Here is a 20,363-nt window from a genome sequence, read left to right as displayed (position 1 = left end):
TCCATCTGGTAGTGATGCTGCCCAACACACATTCTTCTACTTTATCTAGTAGTAGGTTATGGTCTACCTTATCAAATGCCTTACTGAAGTCCAAGTAAACTATATCGACGGCATTCCTCTGGTCCACTAATTTTGTCACTTTGTCAAAGAATGCAATAAGATTAGTCTGACATGATCTGTTTTTGACAAATCCATGTTGGCTTTTGGCTATTACTTTGTTTACTTCTAGGTGTTCGCTAATTCGTTGCTTGATTATCTTTTCCAGAATCTTTCCTGGTATTGAGTTCAGGCTGATAGGTCTGTAGTTTCCTGGATCTGTTTTTTTTCTCTTCAAGATGATAATGAAGAGTAAAAAGAGTAAAATGCTCAGACTGAGCTTAAACTCAGCAGATGATTCTGTCATGTGCAGAATGCATATGGGTAAATATACATATATTAAGCAAAGGCTTCCAAAGAGCTCATTAGGTCTACGCCCTTTTGAAGATAATCAGCAGCTGGTCAGCAAATTTTTAGAAAATGAGTAGTTGATTCATCAGACATAAAAAATGGATAACAAGGAAATTGAGTGCTAGATCACAAAGAATAACCAGCACAATAAAATACTTGTGAATTATTTGAGTTCATTGAAACAAAAGCAGTACTCTCTGGACATTGGAAGAGGGTGCTGAATTTAATGCTGTCTTTAAATCCATGAAACCAATAGTGGTGATGTTTAGAATATTTATTTGTTACAGTAGTTGATACAAGACTATAAAATAATTTATTGTTGATTTCCCCAGTTGAACCCAGCTAGTTTCTTAGCCAATATCTTCAACTGTTCCAGCCCGCCACTTGATTTATAATAAAAATGTCAAGGGCATGGTTTACAAATTATGTTTAGAATATTAGACCAAAAAAAAATCACAGATAAGATTTGTCCCCTTTTTTATAAATTGGCTCACTGGCTTCAATTCAATCATTAGCTAGAGGAAATTATAGGTAGGACGAAGAAAAAAGTCCATCCTGGATCATCCTCTGGATGGAAGGATTATTCCTTTAGATATTTCACCAAGAAATGTCAACAAGTTTTCCTGCTGATCGCCCAGTTTTTATTCTGTTGCTATTACTTTCTGGATGTCCTCTGGCAAGCAGGCTAGAGACACGACAGTAAGATTATTCAAGACTTACATGGTAGCTTTGATTATTTTGTCCTTAGCCCTAAGGCATACAATATCTTAAAGGCTTTTATAGATACTTTTGAGACCCATCATAATTTCTTGGTATATAGTTCCCTTCTAAGATCTTCTATGTTGTCGTCCAAATTAAGGGGTACTTAGCTGTAGAATTACTTCATCAGTCATCTGTACCACTCTTCCCTTCTCATTTCTTTTAGTTTAGTAGTTGGGTACAGAGGCCTCTTCACCTAATGAGGCAGAGATAATTTTAAACAGTATTTGAAGCTTCTTATCAGATCACTTTATCTGGCTCTCAGCTATGATCAGCATCATAGCAAAGCAGTAGATAGAAATATGATTAATGAAAAGTAGCAAAGTAAAAATCATGGCTCCCAGTTGTTTATATCAAAGTTTCCCAAAAGAATCTGAATGGCCCAGACTTCTAGAGAAATGTTGTATGGATAAATAAGTCAAAACTGAAACTTTTCTGTGTATATCCATGAAAGAAATGTCAAACAACAAAAGTTGGTGCTATTTGTTCACTCAGACTATATAAATACACCCGTGCGCGCGCACACACACACACACAAACACTTGTACATATATATCAGTAGTGGTTTCCTACTAGTTCGGACCAGTTTGGCAAAACTGATAGCGGTTTGGCAGCCTGGGTCGCTGGAACTGGCAGCAACCCAGGCCTGCCATGTCCCGAACCGGTTCTCCTGGAGGTGCCATAGGCGCCACCATCTTGCTTTTGGCTTCTGTGCTTAGGCAGAACAATTTTTATTGAATTGTGCATGTGTGCGTGGCGCAGCCATGAGCGAACCAACAGTAGTGCCTGCCAGAACCTACCCCTGATATATACATAAATATGTATATATTAGTAGATTCACATGAAGTTTTGGTAAAATATCGTGGCATAGATAGCAAAAATAGCAAGAATTCCAAAAGTATAAAAGCTAAAACAAAATTCAGGAAACTATATTTCTTAGTCCATACTGACCCACAACATCTCTTGTGTTCTGGTGAAGAATGGACATGTGGAGAAATGGTCTGTTGCATTTAGTGTGAGAACAAGTATGAACAAAGGTTTATTACTGAGCACAATGTGGTTTGTTTGTTTGTTTAATTTGACTTAGTGTGTTCTAGGATCCAAAGTGATTTGTCACTGTAGTCTATTTCATTATTCAACCATAATTAAGTAAATTTAGAGCTGTGTGTGAACCTCTGGGGAAATTGTTATTTTATACCAACTTAGGAATGGGTGGTAGGAAATTCCAGTTAAAAAGTGTGACAAATCTTAACTATTGGAGTGTCAAGTTCTTATGGCTGATAGGAAGTATTCATTCTGTTTCAGCAAGTTTAAAATCTGCTAGCAATCTTTCACAAATCATTTCCACTTTGCCTCTTCAAGTAGCAAGAGAAAGAGAGAAAGAGAGAGAGAGAGAGAGAGAGAGAGAGAGAAGGCTTTCTGCTTCAGTTTATCTGGTAGAATTATGATAAATGGGTTTCCTAAAAAAACACATCACAGCTGGTTTCCTTAAGTATCTTTCTGAAGGTTTCTTAGTCTGTGCATTTCTTTTAAACTACTATTTTAGCTTTCCCTAACCTGACTTTCTCCAATATGTTAATCAGGAATGGCATTCTGGCTACTGAGAATTATAGTCCATTTACATCTGGATGTTGGCAGGCTGGGAAAGGCTGTACAGGGATCATCAATTCTCCTTCTTTATATATGAATATAATTTGAACAATAATAACATTGTGGTATTATAAGAGACTAGACATATGGGTTGCAGGGATACAAAGCTAGTAACCAATTATTGTCTTACTGAAACCTAAAAGCCATTTGAAAGAGATGGTGTGAAGACTTGTTTAGAGGTACAGGTTCTCTCTTCTGTAAAAAAATAATAAATGCTATTCTCTGTTTTTATTTATTATTTTGATTTATATCCCATCCCATTCCAAAAATCTTTACATCAGTAAGATTCTTTCCCACGAAAGTTTATAAACTAAGTTTAGGCGGTTTCAGAAGGCACATACAAAAAAGAATGACATTATAAATGTTACTAGATACCAATTGATTGATTGATCAAATTTATACAGCCACCTATCTCACTAAAGGTGGTTCTGGGTGGTACATAACAAATAGCCAGATATTTTATATTTGCATAATATATACATGCATGCATGCATGCATGCATGCATACATACATACATATATACATATATACATATATACATACATATATACATGTGTGTGTGTAGACCATAACTGATCCCAAAATGGACCATAACTGATCCCAAAATGAGACATTTGTAAGTGCCACAGTTCTTAAGTAACTCAGTGCACTTGTTAAGTTAGTAACATGGTTCTTAAGTGAATCTGGCTTCCCCATTGACTTTGTTTGTCAGAAGGTTGCAAAAAGTAATCACATGACCCTGGGACACTGCAAGCATCCTAAATATGAGTCAGTTGCCAAGCATCTGAATTTTGATCCTGTGACCATGGGCATACCGCAACGGTCATAAGTTTGAAAAATGATCATATGTCACTTTTTCCAGTGCCTAAATGAACGGTTGTAAGGGGACTACCAGTGTTTGTGTGTATACATACAGAGATACATAAATGCACACGCACGTGCACACACACACAGAGATTTTTTTCATCAATGCACTAGCAATGACTACCAAATCAAGACAATTTTTGCATATTCTTACTTGCTAAATGCCTATTAGTTGCGGGGGGGGGGGTTCTGGGCAAGCAGTGGTGACTGCTGGCTAATCACCTAACCAGGCAAGAGATATCAGATGTGATAAAGATATATCTATAGAGATTTCTCAGGAGAAAGATGAATCTTTACTCCAAATGCAAGGAATCTTCCTCCTTTCTATTACCAGAACCAGCTCTCATTGGAAAGGTTTAAATAGGATGAATTAAAAAGAGACGGAGAATATACAAATATTTTCTATAAAAGTGGCACCATAAATTTCTGCTAATACCAAGTGATTGAAGAATGGGAATAAGGCTTTTCGGTTATATAACCTTGTATTAAGATTGACAATGAAAGAATTAAGTAACACAGGAATATAATTTATCAATTTATTTTATTTGACCTCAATACCAATTTGCTCCAATTAGCACTCTGTAGCTCATAGCATAAAACAAAACAAACATTTTTTAATACAAAAATACATCTAATAGTTGCAAAATGGCAGATCTCCTCAATAGCAACAAACATATGCATCCAGCAACAGGTTCCTAGAATTCTAGCGCTAAGTGCGGGAGAAGAACTAGGTCTTCAAATCCCCTTGGAATGCCTTCCAGATGGAAACCACCTATATTTCAGGAAGAGCCTTATACCAGCAGTCTGGTAACATGACAGAGAATGTAAATGCATGCTTCTGGGATCCCAATAGATGGCAGTTCTTGGGGCTTGAATAAATACTTCTCCAAGGATCTGAATATCCTAAAAGTCACTTGACCTTCTCGAGTGCTTCCAAAGTTCTGTTTTGGGTACACTAGTTTGAAGAAAATTCCAGCAAGAAACATGGAGCAATATTCTGAAAAACCAGTGTTGGAAGTACATACAAAGTCCTGGTTTCCTTTCTCTCAGGAATCCCAGAAAATGGAGCATTAAAAATTGGACCTTTATTTTAAAACTCACTCTTCATTCTGATTGTGGAAAGCTCTGGACTGGAGAATGCGGTGGGAAATAGAGAGACGTAAACTGGGCTGAGAAGCCAAACAGCAATCCAGAAAAAGGCAGTGAAAAACTATTTTTAGATTAATTGCTCAGGAAGCCACATGGCTACGACCAAGTAGGCACCAGGAGTCCAGCTGACCTCAAAGGGGTTGTTAGCTTCTATAGCTGGGGTAAATTGCTGGGTCTTTTTTTATAATTCATCATCTAAAATGTCCAACTTTTAACCATTTAAGAATAGCTAAAACAAAAGCTTGCTTCTTTTCCTTCTCCTCATTGAGAATTAAATCCTCTCAATTTCTTGTTTCAGTAATAAATGTATGCCTGTATATAGAAGCCATTTGTTGGATAACCACTAGAAAGATGAGATATTAATGTTCACATAAATAAATCATATATGTCTGTAGTAGATAAGACACTTTCCCACCACTGTTATCCTTTCTAGCCTATAAAGACACAAAATATTTGTAGGTTTCAGCTGTTGGAGATAAACCACAAGATAATCCTTTCATGCTCTGTGACATCAAAAAATTAGATAAATGTTTTTTGGAATAGAATACTGGAGTAGACAGATTTAATGGGCTTCTTTTAACCATTGCAGGGAAAGTGAGACAGAGAGAGAAAAAGAAAGATTGCAGCTATGTGACTCAAAGCTCTAGTAGGTATAGTTTGCAAGCCTGAATGAAAAGAATTGGCCAGAAATATATTCACACATTTTATTTCTCCTCAGCATGTCTCATCAGAAAAAATACAGCTGCTGCATAATCTACTCAAATACATTTATTTTTCATTCAGCAATCAAGAAAGCACATCTAACAGGCTAAAAAAAAGTTCTTATTTTTTTTCCCTGTGATTTGTATGTAGCTAATTAATAGTATTATTATTCATACTGTTTAAATGTTTTGTAAGAGAAAATATTTTAATAGGCTTTAAAATATTGTACTATCAAAACATTTGATCACTGGAAATCCAGTCTCAATAGAAATCCAATACTACCCAAGCTATTAAATTGCCAGCCAACCAACCAACCAATGCCAGTCTTATGCCTTTTACCTGTTTACCAATTGATAGTGCAAAAAAAATGTATTGATGATGTTATCCATTCAATAGTATCTGACTCTTGCCAATTCTATGGGTCAGATCTCTCCACTTCTTCCTATCTTGCACTACTTCTTTGAGTTTTCTATGGTCTGATGAGTGTCATCTCTTATGGCAGGGGTGTCCAAACTTGGGAACTTTAAGACTTGTGGACTTCAACTCCCAGAATTCCCCAGCCAGCATGGCTGGCTGGGGAATTCTGGGAGTTGAAGTCCACAAGTCTTAAAGTTCCCAAGTTTGGACACCCCTGTCTTATGGCATCCAGCCATTGGGTTGTTTGGTTTCCTTTTACTTCTCATTCTTCCAAGCATAATTATTTTTTCCAATGAATTCCCCCACATTAAATGTGGTGCAGTTTTGTTATTTTTCTTTCCAGTGATATATCTGGTGTTTTATGTGTTCTAATACTTGCTTGTTGGTCACCTTTGCTGTCCAAAAATATGCAGCAGCCTTCTCCGGCACCATAGCTCAAACAAGTTGATTGTCTTCCTGTCTTGTTTTTTTAAGGTCCAACTTTCACAACCATAGGTCGCTGCAGGGGACACAATAGAGTGAACTCACCTACATTGGTTGCCAGGCTGATGTCCTTGATTTTCCATATTCAGCTCATGTCCTTTTTTAAAAAAGCCTTTACTGAAAATTTAAAACATTAAAATACAAATACCTTAAAAATATTTTTGTATAAATTACAATCCTTTTTGACAGTACTAGCATAACCATTTATTATTCAAATACATTTTTATACATTCCTAATTATTCCTATATCTATACTTCTATGTTTCTAAACTGTACATTTCATGTTCCTATTGTTTATCCATTGATACCAGTTTTCCCAAACTGTATAATATTCTGAGTCTTCCTTGTCCCTTAGCTCCAATGTCAGTTTATCCATCTTTGCGCAATCAAGAATCTTTTGTATTATCAAGCAGTCTGCCGGCATGGTATCCCTTTTCCAACATTGTGCATCAGCTCATGTTCATCATTGCTGTGCAACCCAGTGTAATCCAATGTTTTCTTTCTGGGCTGCATTCACTGTTTTGAGTGATCTGTGACCCTAAGAAAATGAACTTTTCCACACATTCTATCTTTTCAACGTCAATTTCTGTTGTAGCCCAGCAGGATCCGGTTCAGCTGATGCTGGACTCAGATAGTGAGGGATTATTTGAGTCTGCCCTGGATGATGTGGAAGATCCTGTGCAGGTTGCAGATTCAGAGCAGGGACCAGAGGGGCTGGTTGGCCACCAGGAGGCGCCTGAGGCATGGAGCAGTGGGGAAGATCAAAGGCAGTCAGTCCCTGTTGCTAGAGTAAGACGGGCTGAGAAACGAAAGCAGCAGCTTCGTAGGCAGGCTCACAGACGATAATTAGCAGATTGGCCCCTCCCAAGAGAGCTTATAGGTGAAGCGTTGGGAAGGGACATTTGCAGGAAACAACCTTTCGAAATTAGCAGTGAAAAAAGTCGATGTCTTAGAGCCGTGTCTGAATATCTGGTTTGTTTCTTGTGTTCTGAGTTATCTGGGCCTTCGGCCAAAAGGTTTGTTATCTTGCAATTAAAACAGTGGCAAACAGCCAAGCCTGTGTTTTGGCTTGTTCACAGGCATGGAGAGGTGGGTCAGAACAATTTCTATTTTGGTTTTTTTTCATTCCTTGCAGTGCTCATGAGTTTGAGAGAGACCAAAATTCTCAGTTTCTTCTTTGATTTTTTTTTAATCAGATATTCCAGGTCTTCTTCCATTTCTGAGAGAAGAGTTATATCATCAATATATTGAAACTTGTTAATGCTTCTTCCTCCAATCTTTATTCCAATTCTTGATTCTTCAAACTCTAGCTTCTTCATGATCGTTTTGGTATACGAATTGAATAAGAAAGGAAAGAGAATGCTGTTCATGTTTTATGACTGAGAGATCAGATATTTTCCTTCAAGAAGTTACTTCTATACCTTATCCATTTTTCAACTAGCAATATATTGACTTAATGGAGATAATCTTGAGTGACAAGAGGAACATCTACTACCAAAACCACAGTCAGATAAATGAAACCTGAGTTTGGAGCCCTACTGTAACACGAGAAAAATCTCTCAGATAAGACCCTCCCTACTTCTCACAAAAATAAAAGGAGGGAGGGGGGAAGCACGTTCAGACTTGGAAGGTTCTAATATAATATAATATAACTTAAAATAAAAGTGATATTGTTCTGTATGACTTTGTTTTCCTAATCTGGTCTACCTTGAAGGGCTAAAAATTGGGGGTTTGCTGTCCTTCTGTTTACTTTTCCTTAGCTTAGAAAAAAATAGAGGAAACAAATAGATTTCTATTTAGTTAGAAATAAACAGGTTGAATAGGAATTATGAAGGCACAGAATTAAATGCAAGATGATCAGATTGTCTCAGCATACTAGATGGCTGCTGGTAACCCAAAATAATCAGTATACTCACCCAGTATTTTAGTTATATTATAACAAACAGAATTTTGCTAATTTTGTGCTTTTGCCACACTGAGTTTTCCCTCTTACTAGAAAAAGTGAAAATACAGTTCACAGAATTTATGTCAGAACCAGGCATAAGGTTATGTAACTAATCTTGTTGTGATTGCTTAATGCAGCTCAGATGGTATCATATTAAGGAATAACATGGTTTAATGGTTTGGGTATAATTTGTTGTATGATCCCAGCAAATTGTAATCTATTTAATAAACCATGTTTAACCAAACCATGGGTTGATGGTTGAGTATGAAATCAAATTCCATCACAGTTTATTCTAAAAGCTGGAACAAAATATTTCATGCTGCAGTCACTTGGGTAGACACAGAGAGAGACACACGCACCCTTAAGAATATGAATATAATTATAGTTCCAAAATGTAAGTAGTTATATTAAATAATAAGATTTATCTGGGTGAATAGCTATTCCAATGACAATGTATTCTTTAATTTTATTTTACTTCCAAGGAACTGCGATGAACATTGCTAATAATCCTGTGATTTCAGAGAGGTGGATAGAGCTGCCTGTTTGCCTTTTGGAAGGAAGTGTGGGGAGAGTTTTAAAGGCATAATCCAAGAATTTCCTTCTACTTTCTCTCTTCACTCTTCCCTACCAAGATTCTACTTTCTTACATACTTCATACGGATTCCATATTTTTGCCTCTCTTTTAGGCGCTAAACCTGCTCCTGAGATATGCTTTCAGAGAGTCAATTCTGCAGGAGATCCATATGGAAACTGTGGCAAGGATTCCAAAAGCACTTTTGCCAAATGTGAACCCAGGTACAAGCTGTGCATCTGTCTGAAACAAAAATAATTAAGGTAAAGGTAAAGGTTCCCCTTGCATGTATGTGCTAGTCCTTCCCGACTCTAGGGGGCAGTGCTCATCTCCGTTTCAAAGCTGAAGGACCAGCGCTGTCCAAAGACGTCTCCGTGCTCATGTGGCCGGCATGACTAAATGACAAAGGCGCATGGAATGCTGTTACTTTCCCACCAAAGTGGTCCCTATTTTTCTACTTGCATTTTTACATGCTTTCGAAATGCTAGATTGGCAGAAGCTGGGACAAGTAACAGGAGCTCACTCCATTACACAGCTCCAAGGATTCAAATCGTTGAACTGCTGACCTTTCTGATTAACAAACTCAGGATCTTAGCCACTGAGCCACTGTGTCCTTAAAAAAAAAAAGTAAAGCAGTGCCAATAGAGATGCTGATGATATTTCAATGATCTACATTATTCTTCTCTTTTCAGAGATTCAAAGTGTGGGAAAATTCAGTGTCAAGGGGGAGCCAGTCGACCTGTAATAGGCACCAATGCTGTCTCAATAGAAACAAACATCCCTTTACAAGGAGGAGGCAAAATTCTGTGCCGAGGAACACATGTTTACTTGGGGGATGATATGCCTGATCCGGGTCTTGTCTTGGCTGGAACAAAATGTGAAGATGAAAAAGTAAGGCTTGGAAATCCTTTCCCTCCGTTCCTTTGATATCTAAGGTCTTTCATATGTATATGTATTACATCTAGTCCTTTTTTTTCAGTCTTACTTTCTGTGCTTTGAACTAATAGCCTGGCAAACCTAACATAAAGGATTATGCAAATAGCTCTTCTAATGTTAAGTATACTTAAGGGTTTATTGATGGTGCGTGGAATCAGTTTACTGTTTAGCCAGAAGGAGTAGCAGTAAATTGGTACAGAAAATTTTTGAAACAAGCATATGTAGTATGAAAAAATACTTATTTTTTATGTTACACCAGTTTCTGATAAATTATATATTAGGGGGGAAAGGGGGAGAATGAGCAAGTATTTGGTCTTTCCACGTTACTCTTGCAAGGAAGCAATAGGCAAAGTGTTATATAAAGATTGATGTGAAGTTTCTTGTTGTTTGAGTTAATATGAAAGTAGTGGTAATGTGGTTTCCAATATTTCCTGGGTCCAGCAGAATCAGCTGAGGTTGATGACAGAGTTTAATTCAAGCATGGACACATTGGCATGTACATGAATAATTTGTGTGAAATAGTAAATGTTGAACACATAAAGTTATCGGTCACCATGCATTTTCCTTCCCGACTGATTTATTTCATAAAACATGTTCGGATGAAGACTAAAAAAAAAGTCTCCCAAATTCATCCCTTAGGATTTATATACCAGGGCAGACAATCAGTGAGACAAGCAGTTCAAACTCCATATTTGTTCCTTTCGTTGCAGGATCACAACATTAAAAACCCAGCAACAAATTAATTGTTGTTTTTTTTGTGCTGGGAGTTTTCATTTAATATATTTTGCCTGTCACAAAAAAAGGGGGCTATTGCTGATCTTTAAGAATCTCATCTTCCGTGTCTTATATGCCTTTAAATAGTCAGCAACACTGGTATCAATTATCCGAAAATCAAACAGGAGTGAGGTTTTTTTTTGTTGATGCCCTTCCCTCTGCCTGACATTTTTTGAACATGAGTTGAATGTATGGTACTGAAAATCCCTAGGCTTGTTATCCTAAACAAGTTAAATATAAATACCAAATCTGTCTTGTCAAGAGCATCCCAAAGGTGCTTTTTCAAGAGGCAACTGGACTTTCTGGTATTTTCTTTGAAGACGTTTTGCTTCTCATCCAAGAAGCTTCTTCAGCTCTGACTGAAGAAGACAGCAAAGTCCCCATTTTCGACAGAGAGGATCGCTGGTTTGAAAGAGGGGTCAAAGAGACAATCTATGTCAAAATTGAACAGTCCTTTCTCAACTGAGGGGGAAGAATATGACATCATCTATCTCCGGTCTACAACACAGTCCTTTCAACTGTTCCAAGAAGGTTCCATACCCATTTGCAATACTCAGGTGAACCTTATGACACAGATAAATCTCCAGGTGGCCTCAATGACTCTCTAAAAGAATGCAAATGACCAGCTGTCTGCAAAGAATATAAATCCTTTCATTCCCCACCATCCAGTCAGAGCTGAAGAAGCTTCTTGGATGAGCAGCAAAATGTCTTCAAAGAAAAACCAGAAAGTCCAGTTGCCTGCATTTTTGGGACAACCATGACCTGGATGACCGAGAATCTCCATAGATACTTCTCAAGAGTAGTTCAAGCTTTGGGTATCGTATTAGCCATTGTCCTCTCTCAGATTAACATGTTAGGATAGGTTTAGACTCTTCTAATATTCTTGCACATGGCTTGAATGGTTAAAGTCAATATTATTTTTGTGGATCAGGTGAAAATACAGCTTTTTATTCTTAATTCGAGCATCAGTTACTACTGCCTGACTATAACTTTTATCCATTAAGCACCACTCTGTTAAAATGCTTATATTATGTATATATGTGGAGGAGACCATAAAGAAGGCTTTTTTAAGAGCTGATTTTTAAAATTTAAATGTAACTTTTGCTTTTTTCATTCTATTCGATTCTACTTTATTTTTATTTTTTATTTATTCTTGTTCTGATGGAGAACTGTATATTTACTATTTTTCTGGAAATCTGTGTTTTTACCTTTTTTGCCATGGGGGGAAAAAAAGAAGAGGCAACATTCATTCTGTTTCTCAAACTTCACTCAAACCTATAAAACTGCTCCAAGTTGACAGTTATCTTAAAAAATCAAACCTCTACTTGTCCTAAGTAACCAGGCCCCTCTGCTCTTGCCGCTGGTCCCTGTAATAGATATGACCTTCTGGGATGGATCTACAAGTGGAGATTGAGAGCTCCTGACTTTTATATCTTTCTGCTTCAATGCCTGAAGAAGTTTCCCCCTCATGATCAGAGCCATTTGTCCACCAACTACAAAGCTTTTACAGCAAGGTGATAAGGATTTTAAAAATGTTACTGACTTTATAGCCTGACAATTATTATTGACAGCATATACAGTATTGTCAATTTTGAGCTTCTAACTACAATTAACAACAAAGTGAACACTGTAAAAGCGTCTTTCATTAAATTTAAACATAGTCGTACATATACTACTGCTAGGTCTGTCAAATCAAGCTCAACCAGAAACAACTGTGACTTAAAACGTAAGTGGTGGAAAGGTAGATCCTATTTTGGAACCTAAAAAGAGAGTGCATAAATTAAGAGATATAAAGCTACATCCAGAGGAGCACAGAAGGCAAGTATCACTCTCTCAGGAAGTATTAGACAAGAGGCAATTTCACCATAACTATTACTTACAGCCAAATCAGATCACTCTACAAATTCAAAATAGCAGAGGAAACAGAGGAAAATGGAGGTCTCGAAGTACAACCAATATCTCCTCCAGGTAGCTTCTACCCTGTGAAAGGCAGATTATTGATTTGCAGAAGATTGAATGGCTTCAATCCAGGAAAGTCTAAACAAATCCTTCTAACCTTTAAGCACCCTACCTCGGCCAGCATGTTGTTCAAAAGGAAACCAATTTTGAGCAAGTTTGAAATCTTCCCAGTGCATATGTTTCACACAGAGGGAGTTAGCTCATTAATAACTCATCTTGGCAATAAGAGTGCTTTTACTTTAAAATTTAATTGTAGCAACATAACAATAGGTAACTTCAAGGACTTTCTATCATCACTGTCCTTGAGAAGAGGCAGCCTGAGCAAACAATCAGTACCGTCCACAGAGGTCAACGTTCTAAAGAACCCTTAGAGACAAACTTGATTAACTCTTACAATATCTTGCCAGATACTGAGCAAGTGGGTATTACAAAAAGGCTAGATGAGCTGAAGAAATTATTACAATAACACATAAAAGTGCTAAGCCTCCAATAGACTTGGTCATCCCAAAATAACAGTACCTAGCTTGAGAAACCATCTGCTGTTTACTTCATACTTTAACATGGCATATAAACATAGAAAAGAACAGCAAAAATTCATCAGGAACAATTTCTACCACATTATGCCTGCTTCCTGTTAAAATACAATACCACATGGAAAATGTAAGAAATGGAAGCAAAATGGAGCCTGATAGACAAGAGGAAACGGGATGCAACACAAATCTTCGTGAGTTACCAGCAGAGGTTGACTGTAAGTGACAAGGAAGAATCCCTTAGCTCAACACTTCTAAAATTAAAAACAAGCCCCAAAACATCAAATAGTATTTTCCCAGTCACCCCCACGCCCGCAAATATTGAGCATAAAAGTTTTATCCTATTACTGATTTGGAATAATGCTGGCTGGAAGAACAGTAACAAATAGGACCGGGTGGAGTTCCTCTTTGAATTTGACTTTACAACACCCCAAGAGTGATATGCAGAGTGTATCAAGCAGGTTATAACTATTTCAAATACATTAATTTTGTTCTAGGCTGGGCAGAAATTCTCCATGTAGTGTGGAGCTGGTGCAGTCTCCATTGGCATAGACAGATAATGAACTAATGGTGTGATTTAATTCGCCTTCCTATGTTCTTGTTTTAGAATATAAAATCTTTTCCATGAAAGATCAAATTCATTTAAAAAGGAGTATATACAGGTCAACTTTGAAACCAGTAGCATGTTTCTTCTATGCAATGTAATACTAGGAACAATGCATAAATATAAGAAAAAATTGACTGGTATATTATAAGATACATATTTTGGGTGCAAAAAACAGTTGCATTGTACAGCGTAGCTTTGCTATCTCCTGGAAACTTTCCTGCAGATGCCCATAAAAATGATCATCCAGCTGGGATCCATCAAGCTCTGTCATTAAGTCCCGACAATTAATCTGTTTTTCTTAGCCTTTTTGTGATTGTGTTCAGTTGGATTGTTCTTGATTTTCATATTTAGTTGTGCAATATTTTAGTACTGTCTAGCTATAAATGGTTATTGCTTGATTTATTGATTTTATTAATTTTTGCTCCTTTATTATTTATTAGATTGTATTGTATAAGCTTCATGGGGGAGGGCTTTAGTACTTAGGTAATCTAGAAATGTCTTTAAAGCATAAAACAAATAACGAGAAACACACAGCCCACACAATGTCCTCTGATTTGATTTTTTTTAGACAGATCTTCCAAATAGGCTTGAGTCCTTCCGCCTTTTGTTTTCAGATTTTAATTATGAGCTGTTGGTTTTACTTCCTTGATTGGGAGGGTGGGATTCTTTATGAAAACGGACTCCAGGATCTTAACACTGTGTCAAAGCTGTGGTCTTTTCTGAAAGGAGAACGTAGAACACCTTGACCTAACAGTTGGAACTATTTAGTAGCTTTTGGATGACATTTTCATCTTCATTAACTATGTGCTTTAGCATATTCACACTTGGGAAAGTTGCCAAAGCATAAAGCAGTTCCTGCAAAGCAAAGAAAAAGCTTTTCACATCAAGAAGAATATATAAAACTTCTTGCTCAGTATAACTATGCATAGCTTTTCCAGAGTAGTCAAGCAAGGAAGGAAAATAATGAAAAGCTATGAGAACGGTGCCTCTGAGAATTTGAGAGAGGTGGGGTTAAAGCAATGTCCTCTGCTACTGGCAGAGTACAGATCAAGATTAGTTTCTGGCTTATCTAAGCCTCTGAGCTTATGCTTACTTTTGAGGTCTATATGCTTCATGTGTTATACATAAGCTTGTGGCAGTATCTAAATATTTGCAACCAAGTTCTTTGTTTTTATATATCTGAGCATGATAGAAATGGAGAAAACTGCTTTTGTGATCTGTAGGGGATGTACTATGTTTGTTTTCCTCCCTGAAGACTAGAAAAAATGTACATGCTACAAGTTCAGGCAGATTATTTTCATAGAACAGAAGATGAAGAAGCTGGAAACAAAATAGTCCTCTTTCCAGTTTATCAGGAAAGATAAGGAATTATTGCAATAGACACAGAAATGTTAGCAGGACGTTAAGGAATACCACTAAACCACCCATAGAGCCTTGGTGGCACAGTGATTAGAATGCCGTATTGCAGACTAATTCTGCTGACTGCCAGAGGTTCAATCCTCAAGGTTGACTCAGCCTTCCACCCTTCCAACATGGCTAAAATGAGGTCCCAGATTGTTGGGGCAGTATGCTGACTCTGTAAACTGCTTAAAAAGGGTTGTAAAGCACTGTGAAGTGGTATATAAGTCTAAGTGCTATTGCTACTGCTAAAAGCACCAAAGACTCAAGGAAGAAGATTTTGCATGGTGTACAAAGGAAAGAATGTTGGCCTCTGCCCTGAAGATGAAGATTTCATGTGTGGTAGTGAGATTCTCTACTCAAGGAGACTGAAGCAATGATCTGTATGCCTGATAATACTGTATGTTAAGAACAGTCCCCTTGATGCCTGGATGTAATGGGAACATTCAGAAGACTCACTGATAATTATTCCTTTTTATTGATACCATGGAAATACATCCACATACCAAGTGTGGTTATGAAACATTGAATAAAAAAGATATGGGCCAAGCATCAATTTCTTCATTTCTTCTACTAAAGAGTGTGGCTTGCATATTTAAAAAAATAAAGAAATGAAAATTGGCTACACGGATGATGCCAAAAGAAATAGTTTGGATTCTCTGACAGTTGAAATAGTATTGTTGAGTTCCCCTCTCCTCCCTGATAGCATTTACTCAACAATGCTCTGAATCAAGCCAGAAGTCCCTCATTTTTTAAATGACTTCTGGCAAGAGATGAGCTTGATTCAGAGCATTACTGAGTAAATATTATCAGGAAGGAGATGAGAACTCAACAATACACCTTCCGCAGGGACTGAGATGGGGAGGGGTAGCAGGATGTGGAAGCATTCAATAAAGAGGATATAATTAAAGGAAGGGACAAGTCAGGTTTGATGAACTAAGGATTTTATGGCCTTTATCCATCTACCCAATGTATGAGGAACAAGCAAGAAAAAGTAGATGGAAGATATTACTGAACCTGATAGATGGAACTGATGAGCAGAAGGCAAAACTGAGGGGCATAAGCCATTTAAAAGGATTAAGGAAGAGGATATTCATATATGCATTATATATGAAGACAGAATCTTCTTCCATACAGGCAAGTAACTAAAAATGCCAGGTAGCGAATCAAACCAGTCAGCTTGAAACTTTGGAACAGATTATTAAGTAGTCAGTTTGTGAATATTTAGAAAACAATAAATTGTTTGCTAGTAGCCAGCATACCTATATTTATCTAGAAAAAGTCATGACATCTGATCTTCTTTTTGGTAGATGTTCCAATTTAATTGAGCCATAAAATACCTTCATCAGCATCCTAGAAGGAGAGCAGGGAAAGGAAAAGGGCACACGCAACATCTCACACAACTACATCAGGAACAGCATTTGCATCATGATGTGTCTGCTCATATTTTGTACTTTGGATAGAATTACAATTTGTTGCAGATGCACCCGAGTACTTAAGCAAAGTATTCAATATCAAAACAGTTGAAGAAAAATAGAGAAGAAAGAAAAAGATATAAAAAGTGTCTTCAATTTTCTTTACAAAAATATGTAACTACAAATATATTCTAGCCTCTGTCTCCTAAAGTTACATCTTACACCGCTTTCTATTAATGTATCCCATCTCAGCATCAAAACCATAAATCAAAGTCCTCCTTTTATTTTTATGCAAAGAATCCATAAGAGGCTTCCAATCGTCAATAAAAATAGATAATGCCTTTTTTCTAATCAAAGTCAATTTAACTGTTTCAAATATGTCAACTTCACCAGCCATTCCTACATAGTGGGTAATGTTGAATCTTTCTATCTATGCACATATAATAATTCTGCTGCTGTAATCATATATTGAAATAATCTTTATGGCTTTTATCTAACTATTTATCCATTAACTCTTAAAAGAAAATTTCATGCTTCAGTTGAATATTAATCTTTAAAATCCTCTGTATCCAAGTATGTATTTAAATCCAAAATATTTGGGGTTTTTTATTCATCTACTCAGCATGCAAAATAGCCCTTCATGATGTTCACATTTTCAATGTACATTTGAAATGCTTTTATACATTCTAGATAATTTCTCTGGCGTCATATACCAAATAATACATCATTAAAAAAATTATCTTTCAGATCATAACGCAATGTAAACTTTTTGCTTTTTCTTTGAGCTTTTTTCTTTTCTTCTTCTTTATATTAGTTTGTGTTTTGTGGCCGCTTCTGAAAATAGCGCCCATATATTGTGGCCTGCAGGGATGCTGAAGGGGAGAATGGCTTGCTCTCCTTCCCCAACAATGAACTCCAGAGTTATTTAAATACATTGAATTAAACCATACAATCACCTACTTTTAATAATCTTATTTTAATAGGAGCCACATCAATGGAGTATAGTCAATAAGGACTAGACAAAGAATTGCTTCATGTCATCCAGCCACTGGCCTGTCACTCTCCTCTAGCTGAGCCGTGTTTATAGGGCTGTTTTGTGATATTAAAATTAGGAGAGGATCCAGTATAGAACCCCTGAGAGCTTTTTTCTGCTGAGTTATAAATGCAATAAGTAAATAAACACAAACAATTTGGTGTGCCACGGGATACTGAATGGTTTGTTTGTTTGTTGTGAAGCTTCAGTGGTATATTTTATTTGTTGTGAAGCCAGTTCCCTTTCATTTCTTTCCTAATTTCCCCTTTCCCTAGAGGGAAAATCTACCCTGATTAAGCATCAGTATGCTGCTCTGCTTCATTTTGCCCCTGCCTGCTCATAAAAATTGTGCCTGACTTTTAGCCCTGCTGAAATAAGTCCCCAAATTAAAGGAGAGCAGATATTATGGGACAGATCTGATTGTTGACCTAGCATCTAATACCCATTCCTGCACCGTATAATCTTTCCTCTACTCTGACGATATATCAGGCACTCTGTAAGTGGGTCATTTTAGTTTGCATTGTGAGTCTGCTTTTATGGAAATGTCAATCTTTCTCTGTCCCTGCATTTCAGCTCCAGTGAAATAGTGAAGTTAACTCTCTATGATGATTGCACGAACAATGAACGTTCGATTACATGCCACTCCCTGTTATTCATCTCCCTATAAATAAAAGATACATGTATTTTCTTCAGGCAAATGCTAATTTAACCCTGCAATAAAATGACAATTCTGTTGAAAGTTTGAGCTCATATGGATCTAATCTACAAAGGAAAGCAGTTTAATGTTGGGATGGGGATGTGGGGTAGACTTAATATATAGTTGGACAGAAATTAACCTCTGGCAGCATTTGAAATATTTTAACTATTACGGGCTCTTCTTCAGAAAGAAATATCTTGAAAAAATAGAAAATGCTGCCATTACCCATTCTGAATTTTAAATTTTTGAATATTTGGGAGTTTCGTTCAAGCTGTTGCTTTCCACTCCACTGCTGACCTTATCACAAATTGCTTTTGACATTACCCTTTTTTAAAAGTGCCTCTTAATATAGATGCCATTATTGAAGAGAAAAGCTTTGACAAATATCTTGGATGCACAGAAGTCTTTGACATGATATTTCATATTGTGTGTATTAGGATAGGATAGTGTTTGGATCACTAAGAAGCTGCTGACTTCTAAAGTTTAATTCAAACAATTAGCTTCTCTTCACATAGCAGACTCAAAGAGCAGACTTTCCACTTCTATCATGCAGATGGTAATTCATGAGCTGAACCTTTGCCCTCTATCTTATTTCTGTTCTCTTTTTCTCTCTCTTACACAACCCCATCTACACTCCCCCCCTCCCCCAGATTGGACAAACAGGGACCATGCAAGTTTGGATAGTGCCATAGTCAATCAATCAATCAGAATAGAACTGGAAGGGACCTTGGAGGCCTTCTAGTCCAACTCTCTGCTCAAGCAGGACATCCTATACCAGGGGTCGGCAACCTTAAACATTCAAAGAGCCACAAAGGTGCCAACCGGAAGTCCGCCGTTCAATTGTCGAGCCAACTGGAAGTCCAGTTTCCCCACCATAGAGTCTCCTCCTAGTATGGCATCCTTTTTCTTCTGCCAACCAGAAGTCTGGTTATCCATCATAGAGAGTCCCTTCCAAGCGCGACATCCTTTTCCTCTGCCAATCAGAAGTCCAGGTCCCCCACCATAGAGTCTCCTCCTAACACGGCGTCCTTTTTCCTCTACCTGTCCTAACCAAAAGCCCTATCAATTGTGGAGCCGACCGGTGACAGGGAGTTGCAGCAGAGGAATGAAAGAGCCACATGAGGCTCCAGAGCCATGGGTTGCCAACCCCTACCCTATACCATTTCAGACAAGTGGCTGTCCAGTCTCTTCTTTAAAACCTGCAGTGATGAAGCCTCTACAACTTTGGAAGGCAATTGTTAATTGTTCTCACTGTTAGGAAGTTTCTCCTTAATTCCAAGTTGCTTCTCTTCTTGATAAGTTTCCATCCATTGTTGGTTGTAATAGTAGTATTACCTTGTCTGTTTTATTGGAGGAGTAAGGGTACGCCAACTCCTCCATCATGTAGAGGAATGCTACCTTAGGTTTCCACAAACAGTGATGTTCATTGAGTCAGTTTGTGGTTAAAGCACCAGGCTAGAAGACTGAAGGTTCTTGTCCCACCTTAGGCACAAAGCTAGTTGGTTGACCTTCTCTCAGCCTAGAAAGGGGACAATTGCAAATTACTTTTAAAAAATCTTGCCAAGAAAATTGCAGACACTAATCTATGCAGTTGTCAAAAACTATGCAGGAGTCAAAGACCAACTTGAACATACAACATACAAGTTGATGTATGATTTCAAATTAGCACTGATGTTTAATTCCCATTATCTTCAGAGAAGGGAGTGGTGAAAATTAACAGTATCATTCTAATATTTGCTGAATTTGCAAATAGACACAATGTAAATCTAGATAAATAAATTCTCTCTGGTAGGTTCCACACTTTAAAAAAAACAGTTTGGTGCCCCACTCATCCCATCCCCAAATATGCATATCTAGTTTCCACTAAACTTCAGTTAAGAATTCCTTGTGTACAAGGAAGACCTACATGGCCATTTGGAGACCCAAAATGCTGGGCCCTTGATCTGATGTAACATCAGATTTATATCCTTTATGTTTTACATCCTTGTATTAACTTCAAAATACACCATACTCAATGTGGCACAGA

At 37.3% G+C, this 20,363-nt stretch overlaps 1 protein-coding gene across 1 annotated transcript in view; it reads left to right on the top strand.

Moving 5' to 3' along the window:
• ADAM12 (ADAM metallopeptidase domain 12) overlaps positions 1 to 20,363 on the top strand; it is a 294,296-nt gene that overhangs the window by 250,637 nt on the left and 23,296 nt on the right. Inside the window, exons 15-16 of the mRNA XM_081954809.1 lie at positions 9,104 to 9,212; positions 9,681 to 9,879. Coding sequence (XP_081810935.1) covers positions 9,104 to 9,212; positions 9,681 to 9,879 — 308 coding nt within the window. The remainder of the gene's footprint in view (positions 1 to 9,103; positions 9,213 to 9,680; positions 9,880 to 20,363) is intronic.

The sequence above is a fragment of the Natrix helvetica genome, assembly GCF_964273705.1.
Source record: "Natrix helvetica genome assembly, chromosome: 5".
NCBI lineage: Eukaryota > Metazoa > Chordata > Lepidosauria > Squamata > Natricidae > Natrix > Natrix helvetica.
The sequence above is the reverse complement of the archived record's forward strand: the minus strand, read 5'-3'. Positions and strand labels throughout refer to the sequence as shown.